Here is a 17,020-nt window from a genome sequence, read left to right as displayed (position 1 = left end):
CTCTAAGCTTTTGGCCAGTATCAGCTCTTTTTTCTTACTATGAATCTATTTATCTGTGATACCTTTTAAAAACATAGCCCATGATAGTCTGTGCCCTAAATATACGAAAATATTCCATGTGGATTTTTGTAATAAAGTATTAACCTAGTATTGCAGCTTAGCCCTTATAAAAGGCTTTTTTCAAGATACTCATTTAGTAGATCCTGAAAATGTATTCCATCAATGCCTTTGCTATATAGAACAATGTATGACACCAGCATTACGGTTTGGTTGTACAGGATGCTGTCTTCTTGGAGTCGGAATCTGTGTGCTGATCTTAACTTAGCCTTCAGAAGGCAATCCACTGGGGTAGGCAGCGCTGCTGGAAAGATTTGTGATTGCGTTCACAATTTTTGATGTTGAATCAAGACAAAGGTGTGGCTTTATTCAGTTATTGTAAGAGTTTGTCAGCTGTGGATAAAGCAGTCAATTTTGTGGATAATTCTGTTTATTTTAGAAGAAACGTAGGGAAAATCTGTCAGGTTGATAAAGCTATCTATTCTGTTCTTCAGTGACACGGGACGGTTATTCCTCTTTGCTCTTGTGCTGGCATTCTTCTCCCTCTTCCTTTTCAATCTTTACCGGGAATTTTGTGTCTCTAAAGGACTTCAGAGAAGGCTGGTTGAGTATCTGGGTTTGTATAAGGGTTTGGTTTGCTCTAACGTTTTGTAAAACTATGGATTTTTTCTTTTATTTTTTTCTTTCCAATTTTAAAAATGTCAGGTGGGAAATGCCAGCTGTGTCTGCATTTTAGTATTCACGTTAACTACATTTCCTGCACTGCAGTCAGCAAGGAAAACTTCCGCATGTTTGATTAAATATACTATTTGACCACATTTTTAATCAATCAGGTGCCGCACTACAGTTCAATTAAAAGACTGACCAGTAACAGCACTAACCTGCTTCAGGTAACAAGAGCTCCAGGTCAAATAATAGAAACAAAACCTAAGTTTTCACATCCTTGTGGTTCGATAAACTAAATAATGTAAAGCTGCTTCAGTAGGGGGAGGAAAAGCAGCAGCAAATAAGAGGTAACAGTACAGGTAATTAAAATCAGAAGGCTTAATTCCATGACTCTTGTTTTCTTAGGTTCAGAACTGGAACAGTGAGATTCTTGCTAAACAGAAACCACTGGTTGCCAAACCTTCAGCAAAACTGCATTTTGTAAATCGACTAAAAGGCAAAAAGTACAAAAACGGCACCACTTCCAAAGTTTTGCAGGATGCCAGTAATTCTATTGATCATCGACTTCCAAACTCTCAGAGGGTAGGTTTGGTGAGCTGTGGAGATCGTGGCCTTTACTAATCTGTCTGATCAGAAGTATGGAGAGCACGTTCCTGCAGCTGCCCCTTTCAGTTTTACCCGATTTAAACACTGTGGCTCTGTAACACCATGCAGGATCTGCCATTCGACAGCTGTCTCAGGGGTGGTGCCAGCTTTAAGCTTTTCCTACTATTGCAACATTTTTTTCCCGGTGGATTTTCCAATGTTACAGCTCAGCTTGCACATATATTCTATTTCTAGTCTCTTCTAGACCCTGCTTCGCCAAACTTCACAAAATCTAGCTTTGCTGATTCAGGCAGTGGGAGGTATTTTTGACATACATTTTTAGGTTATTGCACTCTTGACAGAGTCAAGTAAAAATAAAAGAACGAAGTAATTTGCTGCAGCTGAGAGATGAGTGCTTTTCACCACAGACCTGAGGGGACAATGGAAACTGTTCATTGCTCTTCTTGTTTTTTTCTTTCACGGGCTTTTTTTTTTTTGTGGATTCACAGCAGAGGAGGAGTAACTCCAGCTGTACTGCTCAGAGTACCGTTTCTTTCTGTTTCCAAGAATGAAACGTTTCTAATGTATTTAACCTTCCAAAAATGCTTCCCATATTATTAGCATTTCCTCTTAGGATAAATCTGTCTATAGAAATGGATGACTAACAAAATTCATTTAATGGATTTCAGATGTGCAAATATCAAACATATTACTGGACTGAAACTGACACAGCTGTCCTAGTTTAAGGTACTCTTGAGTTCAAAATACCCCTAACTCTTCTCTCCTCTTCAGAAAAACAGTCGAGAGACAATGGCAGACGAAGGGTTCTTTGATCTGCTGAGTCGGTTCCAGAGTAACAGGATGGACGATCAGAGATGCTATTTCCAGGAGAAGAACAGATTCTCAGCTGCTTCAGTGGCAACATCCTCTACTCCACCTAAAACAATGAGAAAATGTAATTTTTTAAAAGTAAAATCCGTATCTGACTTCAGTTCCTGCCAAATCTTACGTTAAAAATGTACTTGCATGCAAGACTTACTATGGAGAGGAACTAATTTCTAGGCTAACTTGTTTTCTTCCTCCTCCCCAGCCTTTTCTACTTCTGTAGTCTCGCCCCACACGGATGAATTTCTAGACCTTCTCGCCAGCTCTCAGAGCCGCCGGCTGGACGACCAGCGCGCGAGCTTCAGTAATCTCCCTGGACTCCGTCTTAATCAGCACAGCAGTCAGTCAGTCCTGGGGCACCTCATGGCGAGTAACAACAGAGAACTAGATGACGACTTCTTTGATATACTGATAAAATGCCAGGTAAGGCTTTTACAAAAATTCTTCAGCTTCTGAGTCCTTGGGGATTTGATTTGTGCATCCTGCTATTTAGTTTCTTCAAGTAAACCACCTTGTTTATCGTGCATTTTAAGATACAAATTGATTTGGCAGATAGGGAGAACCAAAAAATTCTTCAAGATTGTCTACGTTTTTTTACATTTTTTTTTTAAATCTTTTTCCCCTCAAATTTTCCATTGTCTAGTAAGTGTGATGTTGGTGTTTATACCACATTAACCATTTAAAGTAATAAATGCTAAAAAGGTGAAGGAAAACAAGTGAGGCTATTAAAAAGAGGATGTAGAATGATTTTAAGAAAAGGTGTTTAGATGCGGCTTGTTGGGAGGGCACCAGATACACCAGGAATCCTAACTTATCAGATGGAAGAATTCAGTATCAAAGTTTCAGTGGTGACGGTGATCATCATTCCAGTTATATTAAGTTTAAATAATAGACAAGTGAGGTTTCCGATTGTCAGTTAGAGCACGGTATATATACCCGTTAGACCAAAGAGAATTTAATTAATTCTTTAAAAGGAGCTACTGTGGATGGCAGGCCTAGGGTGACAGGCTGATGCTTGTAGAATCTGACCAGGAGGGGATGGTTGTGTGAAATAAGCACAGAAAACTATCACAGAGCTGTTTGTGAACCGCTCTGTAACACTGTGATTAAAATGTACCAGTCTTTTGAGTTTGGAGGAAAACTTTCAAATTTTGCCTTTCCAAATCTGACAACGGTGTGGCTTTTTTTTCTAATTCCTGTATGAGGAAATGAAGCCAACAATATTTTCTTTTGTGTGAGACTAGAAATACTATCTACTAATGCTAAAATTGTTCTCCTGGACAAAGGACACTTAATTTTCATTCTGCAACATGAACAAGAACTAAATTGAGGGTTTATTTTCAGATACAGGCGGACAGGTGGTTTGAAGGAACCATTTTAGCTGCACTTGCACTTTTAACTTCTTATTTCATTTAAGGAGTTTAACTTGAAACCAAACTTACAAATTAAATCCTTGTAGTAGCTTTAGATCTGAAAACAAAAGCTTTTAGTAATTATTCACTTATATCGTTCAGCAGTTTTATTACGTATATTCCTGTGAATATGCAGCATTATTGCTTGGTCTGTCTGTAGGGTTCCAGACTGGATGATCAAAGATGTGCTCCTCCGTCATCTGCAAAAGGACCGACTGTACCAGATGAGGATTTTTTCAGCCTGATTTTACGATCCCAAGCTAAGAGAATGGACGAACAAAGAGTCCATTTGCCCTCAACTATAAAGGGACCAAATTCTAGCTGAAGAAAGAAACCAGCACGTACTGTACAGTAGCACCTGAGGTACTGGTTTTGTGTGCTGGAAAAACATACATGCCTTTTTACAGGAGACTGCAAGTAGTAGTTTTGTCCCCTTTCTAGTAATTTTTATATCAATAGCAGCAGCAGCATCCCACTTGTGAGCAGTAGTTAGAGTTGTCGCTGCTCTTTGCGGCTGGCAGCTGCTTTTAGCAGCGTCTGAGATACTGATTACTGTATCTCCCTCTTAACTGCCCCTAGTCTATGAACAGCAGTAGGAAGTTTTTCCCTGTCAAGGTACTCTCATTGCTGATGGGTGGGTTCTACCACTGTCTCCATCTAGTGTAAGACCTGAATTTGTATGTTCTTTTCAAAGAAAACTTGATTATTTTTTTCCTGATTTGTACCTCCCTGGAGAAAGGCCCTGTTTTCTTTTATACGTTTTTTTAAAAATAAAAAAAAATAATTGAGAAACAGCTTCATTACTTAGTCTGTCTTTGTTTCTTCCAAACTCTGTTTCTGCAATTATTGTTATTAAAAAAAAAATAAAATCAAACCCTAGTTTTAGTTCTGTAAACTAAAACTGTCCTCATTCTGCTTTTAAGCAGAAATGCCAGAATATTCTTCCAAAGCCTGTGTGTTCCCATCAGTGTATCATGCTGATCTTCGGTACTTGTACTTACTGCTTCCCCATTCAGCTTAACAGTGCCCTAAAAAAAAAATATCTGATACAACATCAGCTTCCCACTCCTCTGCAAATGATTTAACTAGAAGAAAATCATCAAGCTGTCCTCAAACTGAGCTGACAAGCAGCAAACTGATTTTAAAGAATATAACCCAGAAGATAATCCTGAGACATCTATTTGAGCTGCGATCAGTCTTACGTGAATTACATGAGTATCAGCAACTCTCTTCAGGCTGTTTGTCCGTCACCCGCTGAGGCCAGTGTCTGCTGGATCAGAGCATCAGCGCTTTCCCACCACCGAGGAGCTAGTTCTACGCAAAACTTACTACACAAAGTTGATTTCAAACAAGAAGCAACACTCCAGAAGCTTGTTTTCTTGGCCACTTAAAGTTGGATTATCTTACTTGACAACATTTTTACTTCAAATTCCAGAAGTAGCACATATACTCAGTCTCTGGGTTTTTAAAACCCTACCTCACTTATAGCTGTGCCCACTAACGCTCCGACCAAAGAGGAGTTCCCATCAGCTCAGTGACGCTCGCTGGTCTACCTGGGAGAACTAGAAGTATGTGACAACTAAAGATGAGCCAAAACTTACAGCAGATCCTGGGGTGTCCTCAGTCTCCTTCCATGAGTCACGGGAACTGCTCTTTTTATTCTCTTCACATTGTTCCATTACAGAACTTTTCTCTTCTAGGTTTTTATTAGGATCACAGTTTTCTCCAGTCTCTCGCTCTGCTTTGCCTGTCTCCTGTTTCTGCTGCGCAAGTGCGTGTTCTTCAGTAAGGTTTTCAGCTGTGATAGTTTCTAGTCTACAAACTTCAGACTCAGTGTGCAATCTATTCTGTAAAAATTAATAATAAGCTATTAATCAAGCAATCCAAAGTGACGGCATCTATTGCTTCAGGTGCATCTCAGCTCAAGGGGCAGAACTCCCCCAAAGCATGACTGGTATCTTCCTTTTTCCTAAGGAAATATGTAAATCAGCACAACCTAGAGTGCAAGTCTGATTTTAATTTTCTATAGTTTACAGAGAAGTCAGCACTGCTTCTTTTCCCCACCTTTCCTCTGTGGGTAATCATTACTGCCCAGGCTGACATAACTATTGATCTCTCAAAAGAGAAGTTATTTAAGTCTTTACTATAAAAGTAGAGTTTTAATTCAGTAGTTTCCTGCCATAGTTAGCCATTGCACAGTATTCTTCCTGTTCTGTAGGGGAACAGGCACTCCCTTAACTCCTCTCTCCCCAAGATCTGGCTTAAGCTTGTTGTTTAAACACATTCTAGCAGGTGACATCATTGAAATCTATTCAATTTAATCCCAGCTCAAAGAGCCCCAGGACTAACATACACCAGGTTCTGGTTTGCGACACTCTTCTACTTGCTTGTCTGGCTCATCACTTGCGTGCACCATGTCAGGACTTCTGCTGCCAGTTCCTGCTCTCACTGGGGCATCTCCTCTGTCGTAAGATCCTCTATAAACGTAAGGAGGCTTCTGCGCGTAACAGCCGTCTGATTTACGCCCCTCATACTGCCCGAAGTCTATCTGCTCCTGCTGACTGTCAGGCGGAGGAAGACTCTTCCTCTGAGAAGACGTTAAATATCTTAACATAGACACTGATGATCCCGCACCATAGAAGAAAGCCTGGGGGAAGGAAAAAGAACAAAACAACTGTGTGCAGCCCGTGGTTTTCACAGAGAATTCCAAGTCAGGTGTCTGAAACGCACTGAAAGAAAAGCTCAGGTGATCGGAACGGCTACAAGCTTTGTGCAGCTTTGTGCAGCCTGCCCCCACTGCAGAACTGCCAGAGCAGCTGTAGTTCATCTTTGGTGTGACAATAAAGATGTTGAAGGCTCTAACTCAATGCTTTTGTGTACACAATGCGCATTATATACTTACATATTATATTACATTTGTGCAATAAACTATCATAAGAGTCTAAGATTTTAAGCAGTTTAATACTATTCTATCCCTCTTGGGGAGTGGGGGAAAGATGTGATTTAAATAGAAACTATTTTAATTGCTAAACCAACTGTACTATAAAGCTTTTCTAAAGAAAAAATTCCCTTGTAGAAATAATTTCACCTGCGCCAAGACATCTGTTCAGTAGTACAAATAAGAAATAAATAATACAGTAGATAATGTAAGACAAATGTATACAAACCAGGACAGCCAGAGCCATCATAATTAGCACTGGAACCTGCAGAATAAACGGTATCTCCTTCATAAGTGCTTTGATGAATTCACCGATCCCCTGTCCCACGTGCTTCAAAGGCTCTGTTACAAAGTTGGTGAAAGTAATCGCCAATGCCTAGAAAAATACAAATAGAGAAATAGTGGTGTTACTGATTGCAAACCTAAACGTGAACAGTCTCTCCAGGCTCGGTGTGTACCTTTGTGGGTGGAACCAGCAGAACAGGATTTACTAGCAGAGTTTCATAGTACTTCTGACAGGGATCGTCCTGAAACGTCCATTTACTTCTGAACCATTCTGTTGTCAAAGCAGAGACACGTATTTACTACTTTTAAAAATATATTTTATGACTCAGTAGTAATACAGAAAGTAGCATTTCAATTACGGATGGAAGAGAACTTTTCTAGATATGGTTCAAAGCTCAGATTTATTTTTAAAAATCTGAGATTAGCTTGGCAGAGTAGTTTATCCAGTCATGGGGATGCAAGAAGGAGAGGGAAGGCTGGGAAGAAAGAGAAGAAACTGGGGTTTTCCCATCTTTAGTCAATAAAGTTCTCTTTATTAGATGAACTTAATCCCTACAAGCCTCAGAAAAGAAGTCAGTCTTGTCGGTGGGAACTATTATCTAGTACATTTTGTCCACAGCTACTGAAACAGAAGCAATTCTGAGTGTTATTACTCATCTGCCAGGCTGCAAGTAGATTAAAATGCGGATTTTGCTTGTTAGCTTTCAAGAGACTGTTTTAGTTATAAGAAGAAAGTCTTACTCCTTAAGGGAACTTTAAGTTATAAGCAAGTAATTTATGACATCAGTGTTTCTGTAGTTTGATTTTAGTGCGGTCAGAACACAAACCAGTGAAGTTTGAAATAAACAGAGCAATCACAGCCAATAAATTCGAAAGGGAAGACCATAACCAGCACTCATTAAGAGTTGCCATCATTAATCTACCTGCTATAGGACCGGATGATAAATAATGGCTAGTAAAAATAATTCAGCTTTTTCTGTAAAATAACAAAATAGAGTAAGTAGTTACAGATCTAATTTCTGAATTCCATTGCACTGGCAGGCCTGGAAGATGAAAAAAAGTATCTTTTTCTTGAATTCTGCCCTCCTGTCTTCAGTAAAGGGCCCTGACTGGTACTGGGGGAGGGGAGCTGGGGAAACACTCACGGGGTAAGTTACACAGAAAAGAAGTAACACCCTGACGCGCTCTAAGCACAGGTTTGTGATCAGCTCTCCTTCAAAGGCCTAGCAAAGAAAGTCTTGTGGAATGGAAAAACGGTAAAACCACATAATCATGTATTGCTGAAGAAGATTCAATGTACTACTCATGAAGAAATTAAGAGTATCCTTGGATACTGAGTATTTTGTGATCTCAAAGACTATTACAAAATAATGAAAGAAGTATTTACCGATAAGACTTCCCCCCCAGTCCAGCTTCTCGGCACAGATGTTATCAAACTGTCCCATCTTCGCAATCTCTGCCTGATGCTGCGCGAAGGCCAGCTGCAGGAGAAGAAGAATTTCTTGTAAAACATAAACCGGGGTGGCACTGGGCACAGAAAACCTGCATCCCTGCAGCTGAGCTAACGATGTTTGCTCTTAACCAGTTTGGGATAATTAACTGGGTAAATCCATATGCAGAGAAGCTTGCTACTTAACCAATTTAACAGATGCAATTCTAAGTACTTCCTGGGAATGGATAACCACTACCGAGACGAATAACTCTCAGTTACTCCTTAAATGGAGTCTAAATTACCAAAAGAGCAAACTTCAATATTCAAAGATAAAAGTTCAGGACAAAAGTAATCTGATGACATCTTGTTGCTTCAAAACGTTTCTGGATTAAAAACTGAGATGGCTGCCATGCAATTATTAATTAAAACATCATGACATTCTCTTATTTTTTAAAAAATTCTAATTAACAAATACCTGTATTCATTCTAATTTTGCCTTACAGTTTGCAACCGATAATCAAATAGAAAAAATTAAGTCAAATCATCTGTTGGAAGAACTCTGACGTTCTTCACTGGCTCAGCTCGAGTCCTGGGCACAGCAGTCCTCTCGCGCTGACCAGCCAGCCTCCTCTCGGGGACTCCGCTGCTCCCGGGTCCAACAAGCTGCAGTTTAATTCTGGTGACAACGTCTGAGGACTGAGATTTTGTCGTTGGGCTACGACACAGCAGCACTGATTCCTCTTCATTAAAACCAATACCATTGTACAGTTTGCTACTTTGTCACCGTCAATGAAGCATCAATGGCAGGCGGATTGGAACTTGATGATCTTTAAGGTCCCTTCCAACCCGAACCATTCTATGATTCTACGACTGTAAAATTTTAAGCCTAAAAGCCATTAAGATTTCAGAACTTACTTACCTTATACAAGTAAAGCCAATTCCATGCAAAACTGATGAGAAAACTTATTAATAAAACACGTTTTAGCTGAACAAACCAATGAACACGTGTCCAGAGCTCCGTAGCTATTAGAATTACAACGCACACTAAGCACAAGAGTATCTGAAAAAGAAAACAGGAAAAAATTGTGATCCAGATTTGGAATTTTCCAAGCTTACTGCCAGTACACACGAAGGAACTTCCAACTTTTTTTTTTTTTACTACTGTGATGTGCACGGAACAGTTGAGAGGATTTCTCCTTGCTTTCACAGCGTGTCTGCAGCAGCACAAGGCAGAAAGCTTCATGATGTTACTAGCAGTCATTCCTAGCACAGCCTTGCCTTGCAGTTGCTCATTTCTTTCTTGTGGTACTTAGTTATTTCTTCCTTACGATATTTATCATGTTACATACTGTGGTGGTTTTGGCCGGGTTGGCCAGACTTCAGAGAAGCACTTCACAGTCTCTTTCCAGGCGAGGACCCCTAACAGCGAGGTTACGCTGCTGACAGCTTGCTTTTTCATTTGGCTTCCAAGGACCGCCCTCAACACTAGACAGGCTTCTTTCAACATCACGTCACCATAAAATGTTAGCGTATTCTGAACGGTAAAGCCTTATTCAGAGAGCTTCAGCTTATTACAGATCCTCAGCTTAGCCCTTTGTAATTCCCTTTTGGAGAATATGACGTTTTCCCACAGTCATGCTCTCCTTCTCTCCAAAACTATACACATTTTTTTTCCACAAAGTTCACAAAAGCCTCTAACCTATAAAATCTAAGGCCTCAAATATATACCTGTGTCAATACAAATATATTCCAACTCCTGCAGAAGCTGTTGGCTTCTGCAGGAGTTGAACAAGAGACAAATCTGGAAAATTTTTAATGCACGAGTTGTCAATTTGAGTGATAAGAAAGTACTAGAGTCTAATGAGTCACACAACACACATGTAACAGACAGAAAAAGAAAGCATACCAGACAAAAATACCAAGCTACACTAAGAAAAGATGACCAGAGGAGTAAGAAAACTTCAATTCTCACTTCAAGTGAACACATCACCTCTACCTTCAGCAACCAAGAGCGACTCACTGAAAGTACGATGGGAAGAACTGCTTTAGGTGTGGAGTTAAGATGGTAATGTCCACTGGCTAGACTTGCCCAAAGAAACTGGAGAAAACAGCCATTAAAAACCAACAACAAAAATCCTTTCTTCTTCTCTTACCATAAACATATTATATAGATCAATTCCAAAAGTGTCTTCAAATCTCCAGTGCCAAGCTTCATAATCATGGTGCTTAAAATTGATCAAAATGTCACTAAGCGCATCATCCACAGCACCCGACTGCCAAGTCTCCTCATTGAGAAACCTGAGGATCTCCGAATACGTCTGTTTTGTCAGGATGATCTCAGCATCGTAATGGACGTGGCCCACATTTCCCTCAGGCTGAATTAAAAGCAAAGCAAAATGATGGTTAAAAGCTGCTTATTTGGAAACAGAATGACATATGGAACCCCGTTTCCCTGTGCAAACACTTGCTGAACACCCTCATGATGTACCAGCAGCTCTGTGAAGCAGACTGCAGGATGAAGATGTGGGACAGGGAGGACACCTGGATTCTATAACCTTTTTGTTCATTCTTCTAAACAATATAAAGCACAAATGCAACTGGTTTGTAGTCTTTCAATTCTACAGGAAAAACCTAAAAAATGAAGTTGGTTATCTCACCTGTTAACTAAAATTTTAAAGTCACTTCTCATTAACAAGTATTATTTACTAATGAACTGTGTGTGCCCCAATTGTGGCTGGGTAATACAGACAGAAGCTATTAGAATCACAGAATTGTCTTGGTTGGAAGGGACCTTTAAGATCATCTAGTCCAGCCATCAACATAACTGATAAAAAAACATCACTAAACCATGTCACTAAGCACTATGTCAACCCATCTTTTAAATACTTCCAGGGATGGTGCCTCAACCACTTCCCTGGGCAGCCCATTCCAATGCTTAATAACCCTTTCAGTGTAAAAATTTTTCCTAATACCCAATCTGAACCTCCCTGGTGCAACTTGAGGCCATTTCCTCTTGTCCTGTCACCTGTGACTTGGGAGAAGAGACCGACCCCGCGTCTCTACTTATCTCTATTTAATTATCATTAAATAATGAAATAAGAAATTTTACATTGCTAAGTATAATGTTGTTTGGTTTTGGTCCTCTACCTCTGAATAGAAAAAAATGTATCTCCAAGGACAATATAATGAAGTAATAAGGTGATTCCTATATGCAAACTCTAATAAGCTCAAATATTCCTACACGGTTAAAGTGGTAGAGTCTAAAACAAAGGCCTAAATGGTCTACAACAATCAAACAGACAAAATCTGGCTCTTTCAAGTTTAACAACCATTAGCATGACCTGAACAGGGTATTACTGTAGCCCCATCCCAGCAACAGACATTTAGATACACACTTGAGTTCCCGCAGCCGTCCTCTGGATGCTTTACAGATCAAAGGGCAACTGTCTCTCCTGAGCAAACACCGGTAACTAACAGCGATACGGATGCACACATTTCCATCATTTTTCCCTTTGCAATTCAGTTCCCCTCATTGTAATTTAAATTTAAAGTAAGCCAAAATAATTAATCAATACTTGATAACTGTGAAGAACACATAGGAATTTTAATTAATTTTAATGCATGTTCGAATACTCACAAGGCCAAGTTTTCCAGCTTCATTTAAAATCTTATTCAAGTATCGCTTGAAAATATAAAAGCTACGGGTTTCGCGTGATTTGGCATTCCTCTTCTCACATTCTGCAATCTGCAACATAAAGACGTTTTATTCACTTCTTGCCCAAAGCAGCTTGTTCACAGGAGAAAAAAACCAAACCCCTACCAACAGGATGGAGAGAGGCACATTTCTTTAGTTTAGCAATAATCCCACGATTAGTACACCAGATAAAAAGCCACTGCAGTTGCTGAAGATAATACTTTCCATGGGACTGGTCAGTACCGGAGATTTCAGATCTGCTGATAATACGGTTTGAGTACTAACCTCGGTAAACCTAGAAAAAACTAAAGATCCCTATCTCCTTAAATTTTAAGTTTACATCAGAAAAAAAAAAAATAAAGAGAACTGTAAAAAATACTAAGTGACTAAAACAACATTAAAATAATGTATTCCATTGGGTCTTCAAATGGCTGAGGGAAGTGAGAGCATCACCCCGTCCTCCTGATCTCGGAGGAAGAAGCAGCGTGGGGGGCTTTACAGCGGCTTCTGAGATCTGCAGCGTTGCACGTCACAGTCAGCCACAAACACGTTCTCTGTTGCCCACAGCCCACCCTGGAAATCCAACAGAACTGAACAACTTGGAAAGGCCAGGTCTCAGCTTTCGGCAGCACGGTGTAAAATCAACACCACACCTTTCATCTGTTGACACTGGACAGAAGCAGGAAGCTCCAATCAACCCGTTACGCTACCAAACATTTGAGGAAACAGACTTCAATAAGCAGAGCGGCAATTTGGAACGGAGTTCAAACCACTTCCAGTCTCTCCTCTCAGTGAAGAGGTTGCCCCCACGCAACCCACGGCCCCTCACAAATTATGTCTACGCTACCCAGAAAAGCATCACCAGAAAGCACAGACTCTGAAAAGCTGGAAAACATTCTCAAGTTCCGTAACAAACCTTCTGTTGCAAGGAATCTACTTCCCTTGAAGACCTTGATAAGACTTCAGTACCGACTGTATCCACAGCCTTATCCTCAGCGTCATGGTAGTTTGCCTAAAATTACGTAAGAAAAACACCTATTTTTAGAATCAAAGAATTCGATCAATATGCTGTGTTACACTTCTATAATCAGATCACTTTAAGAGGACCTAAAAACTGAGCGTTGGTCTTCGCTGCTAATACTCCCCAACCCATACTCTAGTTGCCTCTGCTGTAATTTCAGGGTCCAAACAGACAATTTTTTAAGTTTCCCTAAATGCACGCTGCCTTCAAAAGGCAAGGCCTTACCCTTTCCTCCCCCACCTGCCCTTTCCCCTCCTCTGAGCGCGGTGGCCACGCGGCGCATCAGATTAGATAATCGGGCTGGCTAAAAACCGACTCAACAAGCACCGGGGCAGTTTCCAGCCAGCCAAATTCCCGGTCCAGCTGGCCACGCGGCCACCCAGACTGAGAGTAAACACAGACCCGCATTCTGGCTTTGTGAAACAACATCCCATTTTTTTCTGTTGGCTGCTCTGACTTAGTTTTAGGAGTGCTGCTTCTACACAAGCAGGTATGTGCCTTGAGGGAAGCCCCCAAAAGGAACCGCAACATCACACAAATCGGTGAATTCACACTGATATGAAGTTTGGAGAAGCTGGCTGGCCCACACAGCCTGCCAACCTGCAGAGCAGAAAAGGCATCTTGAAAACACTGGTTAACCCAAAGCAGTCATTCTTCTCCTTTAAGATACAGTTCTCTTTTCATGGCAGACAAGTCCTAAAACTTTTTTTTATAAAAGCTGAAGCAGTTGGGCACCAAGTTTAAAGACTGCAAAGTTTGCTGAACTGTAGGGATGCTAATGACTACCAGGTGGACTTGGGGCAGGTAGAGGCCGAGAAGGAACTCCATGGAAAGAAATAATGCAGTTTGCATTTTCTAAGCTCCAGAAAATTACGGTCTGAAGCATTAAGATGATATTATTCAAGACTACAAAAACAAACTTGAAAGCTGAAGAATGACAAAAATCAAGGGTGCCCACACAACCAACCGCAGTTCACAGTGTCATGCGTGCACTGGATAAACAATATGTATCTCGTGATACATACGGAGAGTCCACCTGTCACACGAGACATGAGTACGATTCACCTTGTTAAAACTAGCTGTTCATATTTCATCTTCTCCTCAGCGTTCATGAATTATCAACAATACACAGCACTCGCCCCCCATTCTGATCTTCCTTCTGAAAACACTCATGCCCAGCATAACAAAACACTGTTATCTTTCATAATATTCTCACACAACAGATAATTCAAGTAAAATATAAGTGTTAAGCTTAACTGCCCCAACGTTTATCAGCAAGAATCTTCAAGATCTTTAACGCTATGCTTCAGAAATTAGCAAGAGCTGTTTAACCCAATATTTCTCAGACAAATGACTTGTGGAGCCACAACCTGCAGGAATCAGTCAACCACCACCTGTGAAAAGAGAAAAAGCTTGGTTCCTGTCACTTGATCAGTGCGCAACAGAAACTTGTCAGTAAAACGTCCTGAGCTAATTATCTACAATAATGCAGATTGCCTTTTTTTTTCTTTCTTGCAATTTTAGCAATAGACACACAACGCTTTCCTGTATACAGATTCAGATATAACCTTATAAGACCTCAACAAGACCACAATTTCACAACTTAAGGGGAATCTTTCAAGAGCACGTGACTGAAGGACTGTTTGGGAAAGACATATGTTCTTGCACCTTTCTTCTTTTCCTACCTTGTAAGGTCTCCTCATCGTTCCTGACGCTGCATCGTAATTGAGCATATCCGTGGGGTCGATCCATTCATCATCTTGAACTTTACCGCTGCCCAGTAGCACAACTGCACACAACACCAAAGGAAACAGCATCTTGTATTGCTAAATACAAGAAATTCAGATATTTAGTTCAGGACGTGCAAGCGCTGTACAAAAAAAACCCCTGAAACAATCTTACAACGTGAAAAAAGTATTCTCCGATGTTGTTTAAAAACTCAGTTCTCCATTAAGCAGGTCAAACTTCACTTTCGTAATTCTTTTCCCAAAGAAAACACTGGCAAGAACACCCAACAATCGAACTGCATAATACGACTGGATCAACAGCACTAGCTGCGGTTACCAGCAGGCGGAGAGCAGAGCTCAGCACTGCTAAATACAACACCACAGCGCAGATCTCCCCCAGGCTTCCCGGCGAGGGTCTAAGCACCGTTATGGCCACAGAAATTCCCCTGCCAAAGTCTCGCCAGCGCCGGGAGGATGTTCCTGCCCCGCCCGGGCGGCTGCCACGGCGCTGCCGCCTCCGTGCTGGGCCGCCCACCCGCTCGCTCCCCTCTGCCCGGCCCCGCTCAGGCCCACCCCCGGGCAGGGCCGCGCCTCCGCGGCCGGCGCCGCCCGAGGCCGTGCGTTAGGAGCGCTGAAATGGCAACAAAACGGGCACCCCGCACGCTCCTCTCCCTCCTTCCCTCTCGCCTCGTTTACCTCAGACACCAGCCCCGCGGCCTGAGGGGACCCACGGCCTCCCAGCCCCCTCCTGGCTCCCGCAGCCCCGCCTCGCCCCTTCACCGCGAGGAGCGCGACAGGGCCCGGGCAAGGCGCAGGCCCGGCCCGTGCAAGGGGGCTCCAGTCAGCGGCCCCGCCACCGCCCAGCCCGCCGCCTCCTCGGTACCTGAAGGGCCGCAGGGCAGCCTTGGGGTGTTTACCCGGCCCGCGGCCACCCCGCATCGCCAGGCCCCTGACGGCCGGGGAGGGGTGTCGCGCTGCTCCCTCCCCTCAGGCCGACGTTCCCGCCGCCGCCGCTCGCTCCCCAGGCCCGGCCCCGCCCCGAGGCCCGGGCGCAGCCGCTCTCGCAGTCCGGAGCGGCGGGCGACCCGCGAAGCGTCCGCGGAGGCCCCGCTCCGGCGGCGGGGGGTCGCTGGCGGGCTAGGCCCCGCCCCGCGCTGCTCGGCCCCCGGCGGGAGGGGCCGGCGGCAGCCGCTCCCCAGCGGGAAAGCAGGGAGGCCGGGAGGCGCGGGGGGCGGCAGTCAAGAGAGTAATTAACAGCTTAATGAGTAGCGGGTGGAAGCAGCGATACAACCACCCCACACACACGCCCGAGGGAGGAAGCAGCACCGATTCCCACTCACTTACAGAATCTTCCTGGTTGGAAGGGACCTTTGAGATCATCGAGTCCAACCAACAAAAAAAAAAAAACCCCAAAAACCCATAAAACCCACACGACTATAAAACCAAACCACAACCCCCACACCACCACACCCACCCACAAACAGACGCAAACCAACAGTCTCGGGCACTAGAGCATGCCCTGATGTGCCATGCCTACACGTTTCCTAAATACCTCAAGGGATGGCGACTCCACCACCTCCCTGGGCAGGCTGTTCCAGTGCCTGACCACTCTCTCAGTAAATTAATTCTTCCTGATATCTAATCTAAACCTCCCCTGCCACAACTTTAGACCCTTTCCTGTGGTCCTGCCATTATTCACTTGGGAGAAGAGGCCAACCCCCACCTCTCTACAACCTCCTGTCAGGTAGTTGTAGAGGGCAATGAGGTCTCCCCTCAGCCTCCTCTTCTCCAAACTAAACATGCCCAGTTCCCTCAGCCTCTCCTCATATGACTTACCCCCATCCCCTTTCTGGGCCTGTGCAGGGATGTATGTTTAATTGTCTGCCAGTTGCAGGAATCCATACAGGAAAAAGGCTTTCCTTCGGTAAACAGAAGCAAGGGGCGGGAGCGCCCACATAAGCACAGCTCCACAGTCACAGTGAGGGGCTGAGGCATAAACTGACAGTTAAAACTAGGTAAGTTAAAATTAAATTCAGTATTTTAATACTTGTAGCGCTAATTAAAAAGAGTCTGCTAGCTTTGACCACAGACTGGAGGTCAAACTGGAGGAACAGAATAGTTAGAAGTCATATTTTCCTCCAGAGCAGCATTAGGACTTCAACCTACATGTCCAATATAGAAAAATAAAGAGTATTATTACTCATCACAGTGCAAAATCGGATACCTGGAAAGGGTATCAAAGATCAAAAGTGTTATAGTTCTAGGCATACAACAGATTTTGACATACGGTTTAAGTACCAGAGCTGCGCTAGGGAATT

General features: G+C 42.7%; 2 protein-coding genes across 3 annotated transcripts in view; one reads left to right on the top strand and one right to left on the bottom strand.

Moving 5' to 3' along the window:
- The window catches only part of GPSM2 (G protein signaling modulator 2), a 31,223-nt gene extending 26,819 nt beyond the window's left edge, over window positions 1–4,404 (top strand). Inside the window, exons 12-15 of the mRNA XM_074152666.1 lie at window positions 1,129–1,305; window positions 2,101–2,263; window positions 2,399–2,616; window positions 3,766–4,404. Of these exons, the coding sequence (XP_074008767.1) occupies window positions 1,129–1,305; window positions 2,101–2,263; window positions 2,399–2,616; window positions 3,766–3,930 (723 nt within the window). The 3' untranslated portion in view covers window positions 3,931–4,404. The remainder of the gene's footprint in view (window positions 1–1,128; window positions 1,306–2,100; window positions 2,264–2,398; window positions 2,617–3,765) is intronic.
- On the bottom strand, window positions 862–15,742 carry CLCC1 (chloride channel CLIC like 1). 2 transcript variants are annotated; one of them, XM_074152668.1, is made up of 12 exons: window positions 15,586–15,742; window positions 14,661–14,801; window positions 12,871–12,966; window positions 11,898–12,005; window positions 10,414–10,635; window positions 9,180–9,320; window positions 8,216–8,309; window positions 7,002–7,099; window positions 6,773–6,919; window positions 6,019–6,252; window positions 5,207–5,452; window positions 862–2,245 (listed from the first exon to the last, which is right to left on the bottom strand). In XM_074152668.1, exons 2-12 carry the CDS (start codon window positions 14,790–14,792, stop codon window positions 2,237–2,239), a joined length of 1,527 nt encoding a protein of 508 aa, XP_074008769.1. In that variant the 5' UTR covers window positions 14,793–14,801; window positions 15,586–15,742; the 3' UTR covers window positions 862–2,236. The 2 variants fall into 2 exon arrangements, with proteins under 2 accessions (XP_074008769.1, XP_074008768.1); XM_074152667.1 differs by having other exon boundaries at window positions 5,959–6,252; window positions 15,586–15,737.
- Between the last annotated feature and the right edge of the window lie 1,278 nt (window positions 15,743–17,020).

Source organism: Numenius arquata, chromosome 8, assembly GCF_964106895.1.
Source record: "Numenius arquata chromosome 8, bNumArq3.hap1.1, whole genome shotgun sequence".
In the NCBI taxonomy this organism is placed as follows: Eukaryota; Metazoa; Chordata; class Aves; order Charadriiformes; family Scolopacidae; genus Numenius; species Numenius arquata.
The sequence above is the reverse complement of the archived record's forward strand: the minus strand, read 5'-3'. Positions and strand labels throughout refer to the sequence as shown.